This window comes from Chinchilla lanigera, unplaced genomic scaffold (genome assembly GCF_000276665.1).
Source record: "Chinchilla lanigera isolate Chin_1 unplaced genomic scaffold, ChiLan1.0 scaffold00012, whole genome shotgun sequence".
Taxonomy (NCBI): domain Eukaryota; kingdom Metazoa; phylum Chordata; class Mammalia; order Rodentia; family Chinchillidae; genus Chinchilla; species Chinchilla lanigera.
The window spans coordinates 4,612,689-4,632,630 of NW_004955413.1; the positions used below are offsets into that span (position 1 = coordinate 4,612,689).

At 45.8% G+C, this 19,942-nt stretch overlaps 1 protein-coding gene across 1 annotated transcript; it reads left to right on the top strand.

Moving 5' to 3' along the window:
• Positions 1-7,761: 7,761 nt before the first annotated feature.
• Positions 7,762-18,172, top strand: C1s (complement component 1, s subcomponent). Its single transcript, XM_005378855.2, has 12 exons — positions 7,762-8,084; positions 9,022-9,146; positions 9,386-9,593; positions 9,781-9,958; positions 10,859-10,984; positions 12,005-12,204; positions 12,640-12,796; positions 13,147-13,262; positions 13,647-13,725; positions 14,562-14,690; positions 15,500-15,574; positions 17,050-18,172. Exons 2-12 carry the CDS (start codon positions 9,124-9,126, stop codon positions 17,844-17,846), a joined length of 2,088 nt encoding a protein of 695 aa, XP_005378912.1. The 5' UTR covers positions 7,762-8,084; positions 9,022-9,123; the 3' UTR covers positions 17,847-18,172.
• The last annotated feature ends 1,770 nt before the right edge of the window (positions 18,173-19,942 follow it).

Consider the following 19,942-nt stretch of genomic DNA (forward strand, 5'->3'; position numbering starts at 1 on the left):
CTTTTGTTATTCTGGGGACCACTCAAAACTAGCAGTTTAAAACTGGGCATGGTGATACATGCCTGTAATCCCAGCGCTTGGGAGGCCAAGGCAGAAAGATTGCTGGGAGTTCAAGGCCAGCTGGGGCTACATAGTGAGTTCAAGGCCAACCTGGACTACTTAGCCACCCTGTTTCAACAAACAAACAAATAAACAAACTAGCAGCTTTTTGGGTCCCCCCAGAAATGTGCTGGAGTAACACACTCAAGTGAGGACTGTGAAAAACCCACTAGGTGTTATGCCTCTTCTTTGATTGCAGGAGAGGTTAGATGCACTGACTTTATGATAGAAGGGATAGCTCAACATGACCCAAACCCCTGTACCCCTGGAAATGCCACTGGAGTAGAAGACCCCTGTCTTAGTTACTTTTCTCATTTCTGAGACAAAATACTCAATACCTAAAGTTAAAGGAGAAAAGGTTTATTTCAGCTCACACTTTGTAGAGGTTTCAGCAAGGCAGACTATGGTAGCGGGGCATCAAAGAGGAGAAACAGTCCATGGCAGGGCAGGCAGAAGGCAGCAAGCAGCAAGCAACAGCACCACCAGCAGCCTGCCTCTCCCTTTTATCCCTTCCAGGCTACTCACCTTTTGGGTGGTACCTTCCCATTATCCACAGCCAGAACTATAATAATCCGTGGACTAATTAGTAACCACATACCCTTAATCCTGGCATCACACCCTTAATCTCAGCATCACACTCTAAATCTAGCTCCTTCTGAAAAATCCTATGACTGCATGAAGCTTTTGGGGGACATTTAGACACAAACCACAGCAACCTGAATCTGGAATTTTCAGCAATCTGAATTTTTGTCAGATTTATTTCCCTCCCTTTGACACACAAATGTGCTATAGTAAGTCTAAAGTAGTTGCTGCTTCTTGCTTGTGAGGTGCAATTGTCATGTCATTAATGTAAGAACTGGCATGATAGCTTATGGGAGAGAAAAGATTCAGGACCTTGGCAAAGTAAATTGTGACATAGTGCTGGAGAGTTGATTAACTGAAGTAAGATAGTGAAGGTGTAATGGTGGCCTTGTCAGTTGAAATCACACTGCTTCTGGTGGACTTTACTAAGAGGTACTGAGAAAAAAAGCATTTGGTAGATCAATAGCTGCACACTAGGTCTCAGGGTATGTTAATTTGCTCCTGCAGTGAAATCACATCTGGGCCAGCAGCTGCAGTTGTACCCCCCACCTGGTTAAGGCTCACCCTAATGCACAGCCATTTCCCAAGATCCATCTGCTTTCTGTGCAGGCCAAATAGATGAGCTGCATAGGAGTGTGGGGATGGTGGAACTAGCTTTTCCAGAGTATGGTATAGTTTAGGATTTGTCATGTTCCCTGGTAGAGACAGCTTTACTGGCTTCCTTTGGCTTTTCCCCTTGTAGTGGTCCTTACTCCAGAGATCAGGGTCCTTATGTGGGCTTCCGTCAGCTGCTGAGTGCATTTACTGAAATTATGCTTTGCAGCACCAAGGTCAGTACCCGGTGCGTTTCAGGGTGATATGGTCGTTGTAGGTACATTCACCTTGCCCATCAGCTCCGTCTAATTTGGTATTGAAATTAAATAGTGGAAGAAGAACTAGAACCAGTCCCTGGGCAGAGGTCTTTACGAGGGGCTCAGCCTTCTGAAGCCTCAGGAACGACTTAAGCTCAAGAATCTCCTGAGAGTGCCTTTTCCAGCCCAGTAAGCATGAGAGTAAAGGGGAGCTTTCCTCAGGAGGGGACCTTTTGGAGCTTAGTGATTTTACAAGAGGCAGTGAGAGAAGCCACAGCAGAGACAGGTGTTTGAAAACATTTGTCCACTTGCCGTGGTGGGGTCTGTGTGGAGGACCAACGAATCCTGCCGTGGGGGTGCTAGGAGTTTGGTCACCGGGGAAAGTAGGAATTTTAAAGTTCACATAGGAGGAGCCCCACATGGTAAGTATAGGATGCCCAAATGACCAGGTTTGTACCTGATTTCTTCCAATTGTGTTAAAGTTCTCAGGACATAAATTTCTTATTTATTTATTTGAGACAAAGTCTTGCTATGTAGTTCAGGCTGGCCAAGCTCACAATATAGGTAGTTTTGGCTGGCTTTGAACTCATGGTGATCCTTCTGCCTCAACCTCCTGAGTGCTGAAATTAGAGGCATGCACCACTATGCCTAGCTATTTATTTTTGACATGGTGTTTTGCCACGTTGCCTAGGCTGGCCTTAAACTCCTGAGCCTTGAGCCATCTCTTCAGCCCTTGAACTTGTATTTATTTATTTGGATTTTTTGAGACAGGGTCTCCCTACATAGCTCAGGCTGGCCTTGAACTTGTTTTGATCCCCCTGCTTCAGCTGCCTCCCGAGTGCTGGGGTTACAGATGTGCACCACCACGCCTGGCTAGCTCTGGGACTTTTAAAAACCAAGGCTCATTTAAGGCTTGCCTTGTTACTAATGCAGCCCTGGAAGACTTGGAGGAACCTAAGCCATTCCAGCCTGTGCTGCAGCTTCTGGTGCAATCATACCTCCTCTCAGGGACTAGAAACTTTCTGGGTTAGACTACACTGAATACATTTGGGGTTAATGGTTTTATGACTTTAAGAACTTTGAACTTTAGTTCTTTTTGTCTTTAATGTCTCAGTTTCAGTTTGCAATGGCATTTGAACTTTAATCTGGGAATTTGCTAAGGAGAGGGCTTTGTTATTCAAATTTGAGACCATTCTATTCTTGCCATTCTGTTATTGGATGTCTTAACCCGAGTGTACAGTATTAGTACCGATTTCCCACAGCTGTCTTAGACAACATGGCTGGGTGCGATTTGAGGTGGTAAATGGAACAGAAAATGGATTTCTTTGGCTGGAGGATATATTTAATGCTACTGTATTGTTCAGAATTGTTTCAGGAGTTCTGGAGCCGACAGCGTCAGGGGACAGAAAAGAACAGGTGTAGGTGAGGGTGGGTGGGGTGGGACTATGCTGGCTATATTTCTGGCCCCCTCCTTCAGGTGCATGGTCATCTCCCTGGTTGATCAAATGCTTAATTAATTATTAAGTTTAACAGATTAAGAGCAGCCTTGGGAATATCGGGGAGCAGGTGTTCCTAGTATTCCTGGGCCATGGTTCCTGAGGGAAAGAGCGCTCTCCTGTGGCTCTTCTGTTTACTGCAATCCATCCTTTGCCCTGGAGAGGTGGACTTTGTCTAACTAGTAGTAATGGGAAGAATGACCTGGCATGTTTCTCTCAGCTTGGCCTTCTTCCTTTCAGCAGGGAGATGTCTTCAGGGAGCCCAGTTCTCTCTTTGGAGAAACCTTTCCTGGCCCAGTGCTTCCTGTGTCTAGGAGGGCAATTCTGTTGAATTCAGAGGTTCAGTTAGCATCCATTTGGTTTCTACTCTACTCTTCCACCTTGGCCTTTATTTCTATTAAAGACCATATGTATATATTTAACTTTATTTTTTTTATTAGTATATGTTTGCCATGCGTATTGATTATATTCATCATAGGGAATTTGTACGTGTACATAATATGTTTTAATTCTTTTTTCTCATTCCCCTTCCCTCTCCTCCCTTCAATCCTTCTTCCCCTCCTCACTTACATATATCTGTATATATTTTAATTAGTGCATGTTAGTAATATAGAATGGTGAGGTTTGTTTTGGGAAATTGGTACATGCATTTAACATATCTTGATCATTTTCAATCCCATTAACCTCCTTTCCCCTTCTGCTGACCCCCTCTCCCATCTCCAAAAATAAAGACAGTATTTTTTTTTTTTTGAGACAGGGTCTTGCTATATAGTTAGCCCAGGCTGGCCTTGAACTCACTGTGTAGCCCAGGCTGGCCTCAAACATCTGGTGATCTTCTAACCTCAGCTTCCTGAGTGCTGGGATTACAGGTGTGCACCACTATGACCGGCTAAGACCGTACTTTGACCAACATCTGACATTTCTGCTGTTTCTGAATGTCTCTAGAACTTGAAAGAGGAAGAGAGATGTTATTTATTCAGACTTCTTAGAGACTGTAGTGTCACCATCAGCATGATTGTTACTCTGAGTAACACATTCATATTTACATTCATCTGCAAGGTTTTACTTTCGTATGTCAGCATTATCACATAAACTGAGGTTTAGACTGTAAAAGAACACAATGGGTTCACTGTTTTGTGAGTGAAAAGCCAGTAAGTGCACTTAGTAGATAAGGAGTGGAGAGGTGTGTTCTTAGTCACTTTTGTGTCACTAAGACAAAATACCCAACACCTATAAATTAAAGAAGAGATTTATTTTGGCTCACAGTTTTGGCTGGTTTAGTCCATGGTTGGCTGGCTCCAAGGCATAAACAACATGGTGGAAAAAAGCTGTTCACCTCATGGCGGTCAGGAAATAGAGAGGAAGGAAGTAAGGATCAGGATACGCCCTCCCTGGCTGGGTGTGGTGACACACACCTATAATTCCAGCACTCTGGGGGGCTGAAGCCGTAGGATCTCAAGTTTGAGCCCAGTCTGGGAAATTTAGCAATTTATCAAGACCCTGTCTCAAAATAAAAAAATAGAAAGGACTAGGATGTAGCTTAGGGTGAAAGCCTGGGTTCAAACCCCACCTCCAGTATACCCTTACAGGGTACCCCAGTGACCCACCTCTACTTATCGACCTCTACCAAACAGGACATTATGCTTTGCTATCATGAATAGATTAATCCACTGATGGGTATATTGCTTCTATAATCTAATTACCTTCCAAAAGCCCCACTTCTGAACTTAGGAGATTTTTGGTGGACATTTTAGATATAAAGCATGATATTCCAAGCCTGACCCCAAAAGGTTCATGTTCATTTCAGTATGAAAAATACAGTTAGTCTATCTCTAAGAGCTGAAAGTCTTAACACTTCCAGCACTGCCGAAAAGTCCAAGTCTGAAGTCTCTTCTGAAAGTCATGTCACACTCTTAGCTATCTGCTCCTATAAAAACTAAAGTTAAATACTTTCAACATACAGTATCATGGATAAATATTCCTATTCCAAAAGGGAGGAGTAGGGAAGCAGAAGGGAATCAGATCAATGCAAGACTGAAACCCAGGAGGGAAAACATTAAATCCTGCAGCTGCATGTCCAGCATCTTGGCATGTTGTGGTGAGATGTGAACTGTAAAGGGCTTGGGCTGCTCCATCCTATGGCCTGGCCAGTTGCAGCCCACATGGCCTTTCTCTTAGGCTGGCTTTGCTTGGCGCCTGTGATTTTCCTTGGCATCCACATTCCTGACATCTCCAACTTTCTATGGTCTCCACTGCACCTTTGGCTTCACCACTACTCCTGGCTTGTTAGTTATTTTTCAAAGGTTTACTGAGTACTAGATATAGGTTGAAGGCTTAGCACATACTGTTTCATTGAATCTTAGTCATAACTGGCCTTGACAATAGATAACTGGGTCTGAAATAGGTGATATTATTTCATTTTACACATGATGAAGCTGGAGCTCAGAGAGAGAAAATACCTTTCATGGTCATACTGCCAAAAGCAGCTAGTGAATGGTTTAAATTTCTGTTGGCCCATCCATTCAATCATTTTTCAGGTACTCCACTGAGCAGATTGTATTTTCCAGTGTTTTTAGTTGCAAGATACAGAGACCAAGTAGTTGATTTTAGTGTAAGAGAAATTAATTACACAAGTTGTGCATTGCTCATAGAAGTGCTTGGAGAGCTACCTGTGGGTGTTTCACAGAGGGACCCTGGTCAGAGTGGGGCCACCTTTGCTGCTGCAGCCCATACTGTGCCACGGACATCCTGGTTTGCAATGCTTTCCACAGTCCACTGTGGCAGTCCACTCATCCTCCTCCATCTTGGTGGAGCCACACTGTTCCCAGATGCCCTGTGGTCTCGGCCTCTGCTGAATGGAGTATGTTGCAGGCAGCTGCTCCAGGACTGCTGCAGCGGTGGACAAGGTGCTTCCCTGTCTGTATCTCCTGGGAGGCCCTTTCTGCTTCCCAGACTCACACAGCAAGGGGTGTCCTTAGTGTGGTAAATGTTTAAAGGCTGGGTAACCTGGGGAACAACAAATTGTTGCATGTGCATCTGTTCTGTGTGCAACACTGTTAGATATGGTGGAGAATACAGGGGGTCAGACCTAGCACCAAACCTACTGGCCTCAGAGACCTCACAGGCTCACCTTCCAACATGTGCATCGATTTGTTGTTGTTTTTTGTTTGTTTGTTTGTTTGTTTTTTGTTTTTTTGAGACAGGGTCTCGCTATGCAGTTCAGGCTGACCTTGTGCTCACTTTGTAGCCCAGGTTGGTCTCGAACTTGCAACGATCCTCCTGCCTCAGCCTCCTGAGTGCTGGGATTACAGGCATACGCCACCATGCCCAGCACATCGATTTGGAACCATAGTTTGTAAAATTCATTCACTCTGATTTTTCACTGGGTAGCCCAACAGCCATGGAGAGAAGGAATAACTGATATTTTATTTTATTTTAGTGGCGCTGAAGATTGAACTCAGGGCCTTATGCAGGTTAAGCATGTCTTCTACCTCTGAGCCATATCCCCAGCTATTCCTGTTTTACACTGGAGGGAGCCAGGGATGTAATGAGCCTGAGGCTTCACCACTGGCAAGTAGTAGAGGTGAGACTTGGATTTGTCTTCCAAATCCAGGCCTAGTACCAGACTATCCAGAGGTAAGATGTGTGCAAGGATGCTGTACCATATGGTACTGACTCCCTCCTTTTTTCACTCCTGAAATCAGGATGCTTCTTATAATCAGTACAATGTCATAGTTTAATTGACAACTTCTTTATTCCAAGAGGTATATAAAATGAAGGAGAATCTTCAACTGATGAAATCTTGGATTCACTGAAATATAGGCACAATGATAAGGGTTAGAGTGCTTGCTGAGCATTCCTAAGGCCCTGGGTTCAATTCCCAGAAAAAAAAAAACACACACACACACACACAACACACACACCCGTCCATCCATCCATCCATCCATCCATCCATCCATCCATCCACATCCACCCGGTAGAAAGTGACAAAGGATGAAGGAGAAATGAGGCATGAGGGAACCCTTCATGGAGGAATTGTACAGGTCCACCGTTCCCTTCCTGTAATTTTAAACACCAAAAGTCTCTGAAAACTAAGATTCCACCCCCTTTTTCTTTAAGTTTGGTGTCAAAATTCTTTTGACAGTAAAACCTAACTTTAACTGGTGTGAATTAATGTATAATCTTCAGTTATTCCACTTACTCTGAAGACCAATATGTTCAGCTACAGAAATATTAATGTTTGATAATGAAGTATTTTTCTAGGGTGTAGGGGGAGATGGAAAAGTTGTTACCTAGTTTTGAGTCCATGCAGCACATTGCTTCTGTAAAATTCTGTATCTCATAACACACATGGCCCTGAGGCTTGTGGCCCAGGGACTTTAGGTGGCATCTGAGCTGGTGGATGCAATTGAGACCTTTGGAGCTCTAGAAGGGATTTTAGGAAGACGAATCCAGGAAGCTCACACCAGCTGGGATCTAGCGAGAAATCATTGTCTCACTTAAATTTGCCTTGAGGGCAGGGGTGGGGTGGACTTTGGACAAATACAGTGCTCTCCCTGGATTTGTGACTCATACCCAGCCAGAGGGTTGGACTTTCTGAGTTTAGCTTTTTCTGCCTAGTACCAATCTCCTCCTTTTCCCACAAATCACCTGACTTCCCTCAAAACCCTGAAACACACTCTTGGCTGAAAAAGAAGATTAGGCAATCTGTGAAACTCCCCATTTCTTCTCTCCCCCTGAAGCCCTGGATCTCGGGATCTCAGGCCTGGGTGGAAGATGCAGTTCTGATTTCAGAAGCAGAGGGAGCTCCAAGATCAGGCTTGAATTACCCTTCCCTGGAGCATGGTCTCCCAGCCCCCTCTTTGTTTTGATCAGGGAATTTCGGACATGCACACTTGGGTAGGGAATCTTATGCACGGAACCAGGACCGGGAGCTCGGCCGGAGGTTCCTGCAGAGGGAGCGACAAGGCCGACCTGACGCCTCTGGGAGCCACAGCAGCATGACCGCTGGCAGGGGAGAGAGGACTGACTCACTTGCTCCCATCAGCTTCTGAAGGTAACAACCTTAAAACTGAACTGCAGAGCTTTGATGGAGGAAAAAGGAAGGCGGAGAACTTCCCGGAGAAAGGTTTGGGAAAAGATAGAGGGCTGGAAAGAGTAGAACAAGAAAAGGCAGAACACAGACAACCTATTTCTCTCAGGCCGAGCCCACCCACCCTACCCACCATGTATCATTATTTTCAGAGTTAAAAACAATTTTGGGCTGGGCATGGTGGCGCACACCTGTAATCCCAGCACTTGGGAGGCTGAGGCAGGAGCATTGTTGTGAGTTGGAGACCAGCCTGCATACCAAAGTGAGCTCAAGGCCAGCCTAAAGGGCATAGTGAGACCCTGTCTCAAAAAGGCAAAAAAAGCAATTTTGGCAAGACTTTTCTAGGGACTGTCAGGAAATGTCTTTGTAGTAAAGAAACAACCGGCCCTCGGAGATTACTATAGGAAATTTCTTTTCCAATCCCATCTCAACAAGGGCAGCACTTGCTCCCTCAGACCACTTCTCCCAAGGTCCCTGCTCTGCCCTACAGAAAGAAGCTCATTCCCACATCAGTGGTCCTGGGGGTGTCAGCAGAAACACATGCATGATGAGCACGGTGGCCCGAAGTGATGAGGGGACCACTGGGAAGGTGGGGGCCTATGCTAGCTGGGTGGGCAAAGACTCCTCACAACCCATGGAATTGGGGATATTGATCTGCAAGGGCAGGAGAGAGACTGACAGAAGGACCAAGAGTGGGGTGGGAGAACAGAAGAGAAGGAGGCTGGAGAAACGATTTACTCCTTTTGGAGAAAAATTGGGAGAAAGGCAAGAGAAGTGATAGGAGGAGAAGATTTAGTTGTAGTCTAGAAAATCAGTTGAAGTTGGACCAGGGAGGGTGTGAGAGGCCAAGCGTCATATGCTGATGATTAGTGGTCCTGCTCTGTAAAACTGTTTTTCTTAGGGAAGTGACACTGAACCCCAGGTGACCACTCACCACCAAAGCAGGTGCCTTTCACCACTTCAGCTCCAAAGTCCAGAGAAGCAGAGAGGCAGGACTGGTGACATGGGCAAATCACCAGCAATGTGGTGAGTGACCAGGGATCTCCGGAGATGTGCACAGTCCCCGTTCCCTGCAGCTTCTGAGAAGAGGGCTCAGACCGGAAGCCTGGGTTTTCCTTTGTCCTAGGCCTTTTCTTTATTCCTCCTTAAGATTTTCTTCTGTGGCTGGTTGGCTGCACCTTTCTTCTTTCTTTCCTTTCATCTGTGAGAACTGGATGAGGCCCCACGTCCCTGGGTGACGTCCCTCATTGTGGCTTCTCCCTTAGGTGCATGATCCTATGTTCTCTGTGGGCCTGGGCTTATGCAGAGCCTACCCTCCATGGGGAGATCCTGTCCCCTAACTACCCTCAGGCATACCCCAACGAGATAAAGCAAACTTGGGATATTGAGGTTCCGGAAGGGTTTGGAATCCACCTGTACTTCACCCATCTGGACATAGAGCTGTCGGAGAACTGCTTGTACGACGCAGTGCAGGTATACCATGTGGAGGGCCATGGAGGAGGCCGGGCCAGGGTGTGGAGGATGTAGGACTGGGTGCCTCAGGCCTGTGTGACCAGTTAAAGAGCCTTGTGAGAGTCCAGGGTCTCCTAGCTTTGTCCCTCTTTCTGTCATCTCCGTTCCAAATTAAACTTTTTTAGCATCTTTATAACTCTTCCCTTAGATAGTGTCAGGAGGCATTGAAGAAGGGAAACTCTGTGGACGGAGGACCAGCAAGAATCCCAACTCCCCCATCATAGAAGAATTCCACATTCCGAACAATAAACTCCAGGTCACCTTTACATCAGATTTCTCTAACGAAGAGCGTTATACTGGATTTGCTGCTTATTATGTTGCCATTGGTAAGATTCAAAAGATTTGAAGCAGAAAGAATCTTACACAATGCATAGAATGAGGATTCTTTGTATAATTTTACAAAATAATAGCTGGACATGGTGGTGCACACTCAGGAGGCTGAGGCAGGAGGATCACCGAGTTTAAAGCCAGCCTGGAATACAGAGTGAGACTCTGTTTCAAAAAACCAGACTAAAACAAAAAACAAAATATTGACTTGTCCTGGATCCGTCCATGCATCATCTTTGTGAAATGCAAACGTATAATATTTTAGTGGTGATGGTAATGATAATAGTGGATAAGAAATAGTAACTTGTTGAGAACCAGTATGAATTGGGCACTGTTAGCAGTTTTACTAAAGTAATATCTTCACCGCAACACTTCAAGGTAGGTATCCTCATATAAAGATAAGGAAAGTGAGAACTAACAAAGTTAATAATGTAGCAAGAATTGCACATGGAGTATATGGTTCTCAAACCCACTCAATACACAGCATTCAAACCTTCACATTATGGGTGTTTCTGCACCTATCTTCAGGTTGAAATGGAATTAAAAGCACTTCTAAATTATATTTCATATTTGAGAGAAGGACCAACATTGTATAAAGTGATGAATGTGTCCTCATACCCCTGCAGAAGACATTTCCCTTTGGCGCTGAAACTCTAAGTGGGAGAAGTCAGCGGTTTCTCACATCCAGAGCTCCCCATGCCTGTCCAAGGCAGAGCACAGCTCTGGAACCATAGTTCAGGAAAGTGATGTAGAATAATGCAGTTCTGAAATGTGGATGTCTGAAGGCCTTTAAGTGATGAATCTGTCTTGCTTTTTCTTACCCTTGTAGGTTTGAGTTTAACCTCATTTCTCTTTCTGGGTTTTTGGCCTTGAGCTCAATCTTCCTTTTCTCCTTATAGATGTAAACGAGTGCACAGATTTTGCAGATGTCCCTTGTAGTCACTTCTGCAACAACTTCATTGGCGGTTACTTCTGCTCCTGTCCCCCGGAATACTTTCTCCATGATGATATGAGGAATTGTGGAGGTGAGCTGGGCACTAAGAGGATGCACCAAAAGGGAGTGAGCCCTCAGAAAGGGCTTTCCCTATCTTCCAGTTTTGATTAGGCTCCCCCTTCATTTGACTTCCATTCTCAGTTACCCATAACTTGAGAGCAGCACAGGAGGGAAGAAGATAAGCTGTGTTAGTCAGCGCTTTATCGCTGTGAGGAAATGTTTGAGAGGAACAATTTAAAAGGAAGAAGTGTTTAAAAGCTGGGTCTGGTGGTGCATACCTGTAGTCCTAGCACTCGGGAGGCTGAGGCAGGAGGATCCTTGCAAGTTTGAGACCAGCCTAGGGTACAAAGTGAGCTCCAGGCCAGTCTGAACTGCATAGTGAGACCCTGTCTCAAAAAGACAAAAACAAAACAAAACAAAGGGAAGAGGTGTTTATTTTAGCACATGGCTTCAGAGATTTTAGTCCATAGTTGTCTAATGTCTTTGAGTCTGTGGCAAGGCAGAACATCATGGTGGGGGGGTGTATGGTAGAATAAATCTGCTGATGTCATGGTGGCCAGAAGCAGAGACAGAGACAGAGACAGACAGAGAGACTGGAGTTCCACTGTTCACTGAAGAACATGTCCACCATGACCCAACTTCCTTCCACTGAAACCCATCTTCTAAAGGTTTTACCACTTCTCAATAACACCACAGGCCAAGGCTTTAGTATATGGGAATTTAGGAGACATTTAAGATCTAAACCATAATACAAGGGTATAGGATAAAGTTAGTTAATTGGAGAAGAGAGATAGATGCCTCTGAAGAGTCTGCCCAAGGCTATTTGTAACGAAGGAAGTCTTCAACCTAAGCAAAATGATGGGCATCAAACAGGCACTAGATGTCTCTACTGGTAGGAATTGGGTATAGTTGTTCCCTTGAACTGCAGTCAGAGCTGTGTCCTAGCAGAGTCTGACTGAGGGACTATCAGTTTATGGCAGAAGGGATGGTAGAATAGGGCAGGAACTTCTCTGCTTGGCCCTGTATTTGATTCTCCCCTTCTCTCCTTCAGTCAATTGCAGTGGGGATGTATTCACTACACTGACTGGGGAGATTACCAGTCCCAATTATCCCAGTCCATACCCGGAGAACTCAAGGTGTGAATACCAGATTCTGTTGGAGGAGGGGTTCCAGGTGGTGGTGACTGTGAAGAGAGAAGATTTTGATGTGGAACCAGCTGACTCAGAGGGGAACTGCCTTGACAGCTTAGATGTATGTGGTTGATGATTAATTCTTGCCATGACCCCAGCTCACATAGATGATTTCTTCCTCCTCCTTTTCTCCCTTTTCCTGTTCTTTTTTGTTACTGGGGATTGAACTCAGAGTCTTTGCACTGAGCTACATCTAGCCCTTTTTTATTTTTTATTTTGAGGCAGGGTCTTGCTAAGTTGCTAAGTTTCCCAGGTTGGGCTTGACTTTTCAATCTTGCTGCCCCAAAGAAGTAGCATCATGTGTGTGCCACCCATGCCGGTGAGAGATTTCTTCTTGAAGACAAAATTACCTTTCTTCCCACCTCTTATTTTCTTTTTTTCTTATTATTTGCTATTCTATTTATTATTTTCTTTACATTTATCTCCATGCTCCTATTTAACCTCTTTCCTTTTATTATTTCTCTTTTCTGATTTCATCATTTTTGTTTTTTTGCAGTTTGTTACAAGCAATCAACGGTTTGGTCCTTACTGTGGTAATGGTGGATTCCCTGGGCCACTTACTATAGAAACCAAGAGTAATACTGTTGATATCATCTTTCAAACTGACCTATCAGGGCAAAACAAAGGCTGGAAACTTCGTTACCATGGAGCTCGTGAGTAGCCTAGAAGTGCCTCTTTGGTGATATCAAAGTCCCTGGACAATGTAGAATCAAAACAAACAGATTGTTTTTGGTAGAGTCCAGAGACACTTCAGTTCCTCAGGAAGATTGAACCCTGTCAGTGTTGCTAGAAATGCCTTGCTGTCAAGTAACCCTTCAGCTGGACCTGACACTGCAGGCGAGCTGGGGGTAGTGAGTTAGTGAGGCCGTATTATGTTGGAAGGTGAGGCACTGGAACTGAGGACAACTGATGATTTTAGAAAATGTGAGAATGATGGAAAAAGAATAGTCTCTAACTATCTAGTAAAAACTTTTTTTCTTTCCCAATTTCCATCTTTTCCAAGCAATCCCCTGCCCTAAAGAAGTCTCTGCAAATTCAATTTGGGAGCCTGAAAAGGCAACATATGTGTTTAAAGATACGGTGAACATAATCTGTTTGGAAGGATTCGAAATTGTAGAGGTGAAGTATGTTCAGCTTCTCTGCAACTCTGGCCCCGGGTCCGGATTCCCGTACTATCCTATCCTGTTTCTGATGTCCCTGATAGACCAAGGTAGGAACACCTTTGCCATGGGCAGAATGGCTCAAGATCTTTGCCCTTGCAGGTCACAGAGCTCTTTGTATAGCTTGACATCCTTGCTCTGCTTTGAATCTTCTGGGGAAGGGCAGTACACAGTTGTCTTTTAGTCCTAAATCCTGGGTGCTTTGGGTCATTCTGCCAAGATGTTCCTAAGATTTTTTTTCTGTGAGGATTCCTCTTTGATCCAAGGCCAGAGATCAATTCCATTTTTAGTTTTGAATTTTCATATCTCTTTTTATAAATTAATGATGATGTCTATTCTCTAGGGAAGCACTGCCTTAACGTCTTTGTATTCTACTTGTCTGAGCAATGGAAAGTGGAGTATTTCTACAGTGACATGCCAACGTACGTGTCCCATCAATGTGGAACTCTTATTTTTCCTCTCAAAGGCAAAATCTTCACCACAAAATTCAAATGTGGTGGCAGGGTGTGGTGGTGCATGTTTGTAGTCTCAGCACCCAGAAGGCTGAGGGAGGAGGATTGCCTTGAGTTCAAGGCCAGCCTGGGCTACATAGCAAGACCCTTTCCCCCCCCCAAAAAAAGGAAAAAAAATTCAAATGTGATGCTTTGGGGGTGGTGGTACATCCCAGCTACTCCCAAGGCTGAACAGGAGATCTCAAGTTTGAGACCAGGCTGGGCAGATTAGTGAGATTGTAACTAAAAGTACAAGGCTGGGGATGGAGCTCAGTGGTGGAACCCTTGCCTAGCATATGTGAGGCCCTGGGTTTCATCCTTGCTACCCTGTGCCTCAGCTCAAATGCATGCTTTCTTCTTAGGCTTGTGAGAGAGTAGTTGGGTTTGAGAAGGGAAACCAGTCACTGATAATTTTTAGGTCAGCCCTAGGCTGGTCCCAGGTCCATTAGACTAGTAGCTTTCTTCTAAAGGCAGGAACTGTGGAATTAGTAGTTAAGACCCCCAGGTAGGTGTGTTCTGGGCTTTCGCAGGATCCTCCACCAACCACTGAGAACCAGGTTCCTCTCAAGCTTTTAAAGGCTCATCTGCATCGGCAGATCTCAGTGGGCTGGAGGACTGGGTGGGCCATTTGTAGAGGCTGGTGTAGGGAGATCCATCCTGGGGTGCTTATGGACATGAAAAGGGAAGAAGTCAGGATGGAACTGGCCCTGTAGCTCTTCCTGGGAAGAAGTGGCTGTCAGACCATTAGTCTCCTCCCTTCCTTGTAGCTGTGGACTGTGGCGCTCCTGAACCAATTCGAAATGGCAACGTTGAAGAACCAGCAGATACTTTATTTGGTTCTGTTGTTGGCTACACTTGTGAGGAACCATATTACTACATGGAACATGAAGGAAGTGGTAGGTTTCTTCTACGAGGGTCATGAGAGAGAGTGTGAATGTGTTGGAGGGTAAAGACAGGTTTAGAGAGAGTTTGTATAGAAATGAGGGAGACAGAACAGACCTCATCACCCTCTTGGCTTGGTCTAAGGATTTAGCTTTCGTGGGGGATGGGGGATATTCTCAAGGTCATTTGTGAGGAATCTTAGAGGCCAGCTCAGCTCCATAGCTGCAGCAGGAATTTCCTACATCATCCACTTCATGTGGTTATCCAACTCTGGACCACTTCTTTCATGTAAAATGCACAGGGGGGATGTTTCTAGCTGGGGGTTGACATGTTATGATGATTGGCTTTCTTTTTCTTTTTCATTTAATTTTTTTTTTTCTTGTGGTGCTGGGGGTTGAACCCAGGGGCTCATGCATGCTAAGCAAGTCAGTGCTCTACCATTCAGCTACTGCCCAGCTCATGACTGGCTTTCTTGATGTAGAGGCCTTGGTACTGAGTGAGACACAATATGACTTACGATCCTGTCCTGTCCTCTCCCTTCTCCTCTTTTTCTCTTGTTTTCTGTTCCCACTTGAACCTTTCCCAGTCACCCCCCCCCACCCATGGCCCTCTTCCTCTGCTCTGGAGACTGCTCTTTCCCCTCCTTTGGCAGGATAGGGGGCTGAGGGGTTCTTTGAGGCATGATCCCATGATTGTTTTCTAGCTGACCCGATCTGACTGCCTGTTCAAGTCCCAGAGGCGTTTAGGCTATGCCCAGAAGGGGGGATGGAAAGAAGAAGCCGGTGTGGCAGTGAGTGTGACCATGTTCTTTGTGCTCTTGCAGCTGAGTATCAGTGCTCTGGTAACGGGAGCTGGGTGAACAAGGTGCTGGGTACAGAGCTGCCGAAATGTGTTCCAGGTAATCAAGACTTCGGTGTGGGTGGGGACCACAACCACAGGTGCAGGGGTGTGGCGGTCACCATCTAAGAGTAGCTGTAACCCTCTGGGTCAGGGGCTTTATCTGGTCTTCCCAAGTCCCGTTCAGTGAGGTGGTGGTAACAGCAGGATGTTGGCCTGCCAGAGTTGTGGGTGATTCCCTCAACCACCGAGTTGGGTTGACTGGAGGGAAATAGAAAAGTCACCTGCCGGCAGCTGACGGAGTCAGGGCCAGTTAGGTCTGACAACATAGATGTACTTGGTAGATACAGAATGGCTAAAAGCAGGCCTGAAAGTTTAGAGTGAAGAATCATCATTCAAAAAGCTAGATATATTAAAAGTCTGGATGACAACAAGATACAGAGGAATAAATGAAATGAAGGATTGTAGCTGGGTGTAGTGTCACATGCCTGTAATCCTCGCATTTGAGAGGCTGAGGCAGGAAGATCACATGAGTTTGAGGCCAGAATGGCCACATAGTGAGTTCAAAGCCAACCTGAACTACATAGTGAGACCCTGTCTCAAAAAAAAAAGGAATGGAAGGGCCGGGGATATAGCTCACTGGCACAGCACCTACCTGGCAAGCACAAAGGTCTTGAGTTCAATTCCCAGTAACCCCCACCCCCCAAAAAAGGAAGGAAGGAAGGAAGAAGAGAGGAAGGAAGGAAGGAAGGAAGGAAGATAGGAAGGAAGGAGTTGTAGGAGGGTCAGAATTGAGTAGAGGGTGGCATTGGGGCAAAACCTGAATAATAATAATAATGACAGCAATGCCGCTGAGCATTCAGGTGCATTTGCCACTGATGTGCTTGTGACAGTCCTGTGAGGTAGTATTATGCATGAGTGAATTGAAGGTGAGCTCACAGGGTTAGTAAGTGGCAGGGGCACGTTTTGAATCCAGGGAACAAAGGACTTACACTAGCTGACTTCGTCTATAGTTCATCAATGGGGAGTGGCAAAGTGGTCCTACTTGGAACCAGTCTGTGGGAGTGAGAGGTCAAGATCAAACCAGAAAAAAGAAAACCAAACCAGAGAAGCCTCTCTGTGGTTCCTAGGCTGGTGTGGGGTTACTCAGAGGGACTTGTGCACAGCTAGGACTGCAGTAGCAGTGAGAGGAAAGAGTTTCCTCTGGGCCTCAGGAGAAGGTGGAAGCTTGCCCCCTGCACAGTCTGCGAGGAAAGAGGCTGCCAGCCAGATCCCCGGCTCACGTACTGAGCGCGGGCTGACGTGTGCCTGAGAGGGGCTGGAACCAGCTGAGGGGAGCACGGTGCACTAGTCTGCTGGTGGTGTTGGCAAGGGGGACATCCAGGGAAGGTCAGCATACGTCAGATGTGGGGTTGTCTGACTGTGCTGGGAACTCTGTGTTGGGAACCAGGGGTGAATTATTGGAATGGCTTGGAGAATTCTCAGGAGGTGGCATTGTTTCCTATCCCTCCCCTCCTTGTCCTTCTTCCTTCCTAGTCTGTGGAGTCCCCAGCGAGCCCTTTACAATGTCACAGAGGATATTTGGAGGCTACCCTACAAACATTGAGAGTTTCCCCTGGCAAGTCTTCTTCCATTCTGAAAGGGCTGGTGGGGCCCTCATTGACGAGTACTGGGTACTGACAGCAGCCCACGTCGTGGAAAGAAACTACCACCCAACAATGTACACTGGGTTGACCGTGGTGAGGAGCAAAGACCTGAGCAAGGCCCATATGCTCACTGCCGAGCGTGTGTTTATTCACCCTGATTGGCAGCAGGTGGCTGACCCAAGCACACGAACCAATTTTGACAATGACATTGCGCTGGTGCGGCTGAAAGACCCAGTGAAGATGGGGCGGACTGTGTCTCCCATCTGCCTGCCAGGCACCTCTCCCAAATACAGCTTCTCAGTGGGGGACCTGGGCATGATCTCGGGCTGGGGTAAGACAGAGGAAAAAGATTGGGTTTTGCGACTCAGAGGAGCCATACTACCTGTAACTAATTTAGAGATGTGCCAGACGGTAAGAGTGAAAAATCCCAAAATGGACCCCAAGTCATACGTTTTCACTCAGAACATGTTCTGTGCTGGAGGAGCGGGTGTGGACAGCTGTCAGGGAGACAGTGGAGGGGCTTTTGCTATCAAGAGGCTCACTGAAGGGAATTCCAAATTCTACATCTTTGGCCTGGTGTCCTGGGGAATCGAGTGTGGGACCTATGGGATCTACACCAAGGTACAGAACTATGTCGACTGGATAAGAACGACCATGCAGAACAATAACACCCCCCTCCAGGACTGACCACACTTGTCCTCTCCACGGGTGTGGCCAGGCCACTGTGCCCAGGTCCTTGTCACCATCCCATTATTTCACCATGACAGAGGAGACGTGGGATCATGATTAAACAGACACAGTTGTCAGGATGCCTGGCTGGAGGTCATGTTTGGCCACAGAATTGTTAGTGATTCAGGTGTGGTCTGCAGACAGGCTGGGAGGGGCACTCCTGTCTCCTGCTATTCTCCAGCAGTACCTTAAGTTTTTGTTTCTTCTTTACTTGTCTGAAATTCTGTTTGCTTTCTCATTCTCAGTGCCCATTATCTACTTCCAATAAAGCATGTTATAATTCAGTTCTGGCTGCCTGACTTTATTCCACATCAAGAGGACTTCAGAGTAGTGTAGGGGAGTGGAAGGAAATGGAACGTGGGCACCCAGCAACTCAGATTTAATTGTCACAAAAACAGGGAATTCAGCTTTTCTGCTTTCTTCAGTGGAGATTCCTGAATACTGTGCTGTTAGAATTGGCTGGGATTTTTTTGTTTATTTCCTTGTTTGATTGGTTTTGAGACAAGGTCTTGCCCTGCAGTTCAGGCTGGCCTTGAACTCATTATGTAGCCCAGGCTGGCCTCAAGCTCACAATGAACCTCCTGCCTCAATCTCTCAAGTGCTAGGAATAGGGGTGTGCACCACCACATCTGACCTTCTTTTTTTTTTTTTTTTTGTACCAGGAATCGAACTCAGGACCTTATACTTGCCAGGCAGGCACTTGTACCACTGAGCTATATCCCCGACCCCCTGATCTTCTTTTTGAAATGCTGGAGATGGAACCTAGATCTTACACATGCCAGGCAAGCACTCTGCCACACTGAGTGCCTCTCCCTCTCTCCTTCTGCCCCTCCTTTGTGTGCTAGAGATCAAACCCAGGGACCTAGAACTTTTTACCCTGAGGACAAGAGCACTATCTTAGGGTGATCATTGTCCATGAAAAGTTGTTCAGGATTCAGAGGAACTCTGGCCTGTTTGCTGTGACAGTGACTTTTAGGAAGGCAGTTTTTACCAGAAGCCAACAGGAATGTGTTTGGGGCTTATCTTTCACAGACTCTGATCTTTCACAGACCCAGAGGGCTGAATGCAACAGTTGACTTTAGACTGGACAGTAAACAAACACATGGGGGAACTCTTAACAGGAGGGCCCGAAGAATCACAGTGGGTTACAACACAGGTTGATGTCAAGGTACCCAAGTGGGGTAAAGTCATGGCACTACTTTGTACAGTGTGATGGAACTGATTGCACTGTACTACAGGATTTTAGGTGGGAGAAAGGATTTTTCTGAAGAAAAAAGACATTGGAGAAATATTGAGATTGAGAAACAAAGGGGGCATGGCAGCATATGCCTATAATCCCAGCATTCTCCAGAGGCTGAGGCAGGAGGATGACAAGTTTGAGCCCAACTTGGGCAATTTAGTGATTTAGCAAGACTCTGTCTCAAAAAAGAAAAAGAAAAAAGAAAAAGACTCTGTCTCAAAAAAAAAATGGGTAGTGGTGGTTGGGATGTAGCTCAGTTCAAAGGTCCTGGGTTCAATCCACAGTAGGCCACTCCCCCCAAAAAGACTGAGAAACAGTCTGTGGCAGAGACATGCCCTTTCTTTTTCGTTTCTTTAAGAGTAAGAAAATTTATTGGGGAAAAGGAATGGGGGAACAGGAATAGCTCCCAAAAGACAGGAAGGGTCCCTTCCAAATGGATGCTAATGAGCCCACTTCTCAAAGGAACTTTTATAGAGCAAAAGCATGAGGCAGGTACAACATGGGTCAAAATTATGATTAACCAATAAGATTGCAAGTATATCCACTTAGGTAATAGTGATCCAATGGTAGCAAGGGCATATGGGTGACATCATTAACCTTGGTTGTTTTAGTAGTCTTAGTGAGTGGGAGAGAATGACCCACCCCTAATGAGATAATGGGAGTCTCTAAAGGGTGACACCACTAATCCCAAGCTTCTGTTTGTCCTTTGGGGAAGTATGTAAATGTGGTCATTTTAATCTTCTAAATGTGGATTTTAATCTTCAGACACTCTCCAGCCACAGTTTGGATGTGTTCTCATCTTCCTCACTGACCC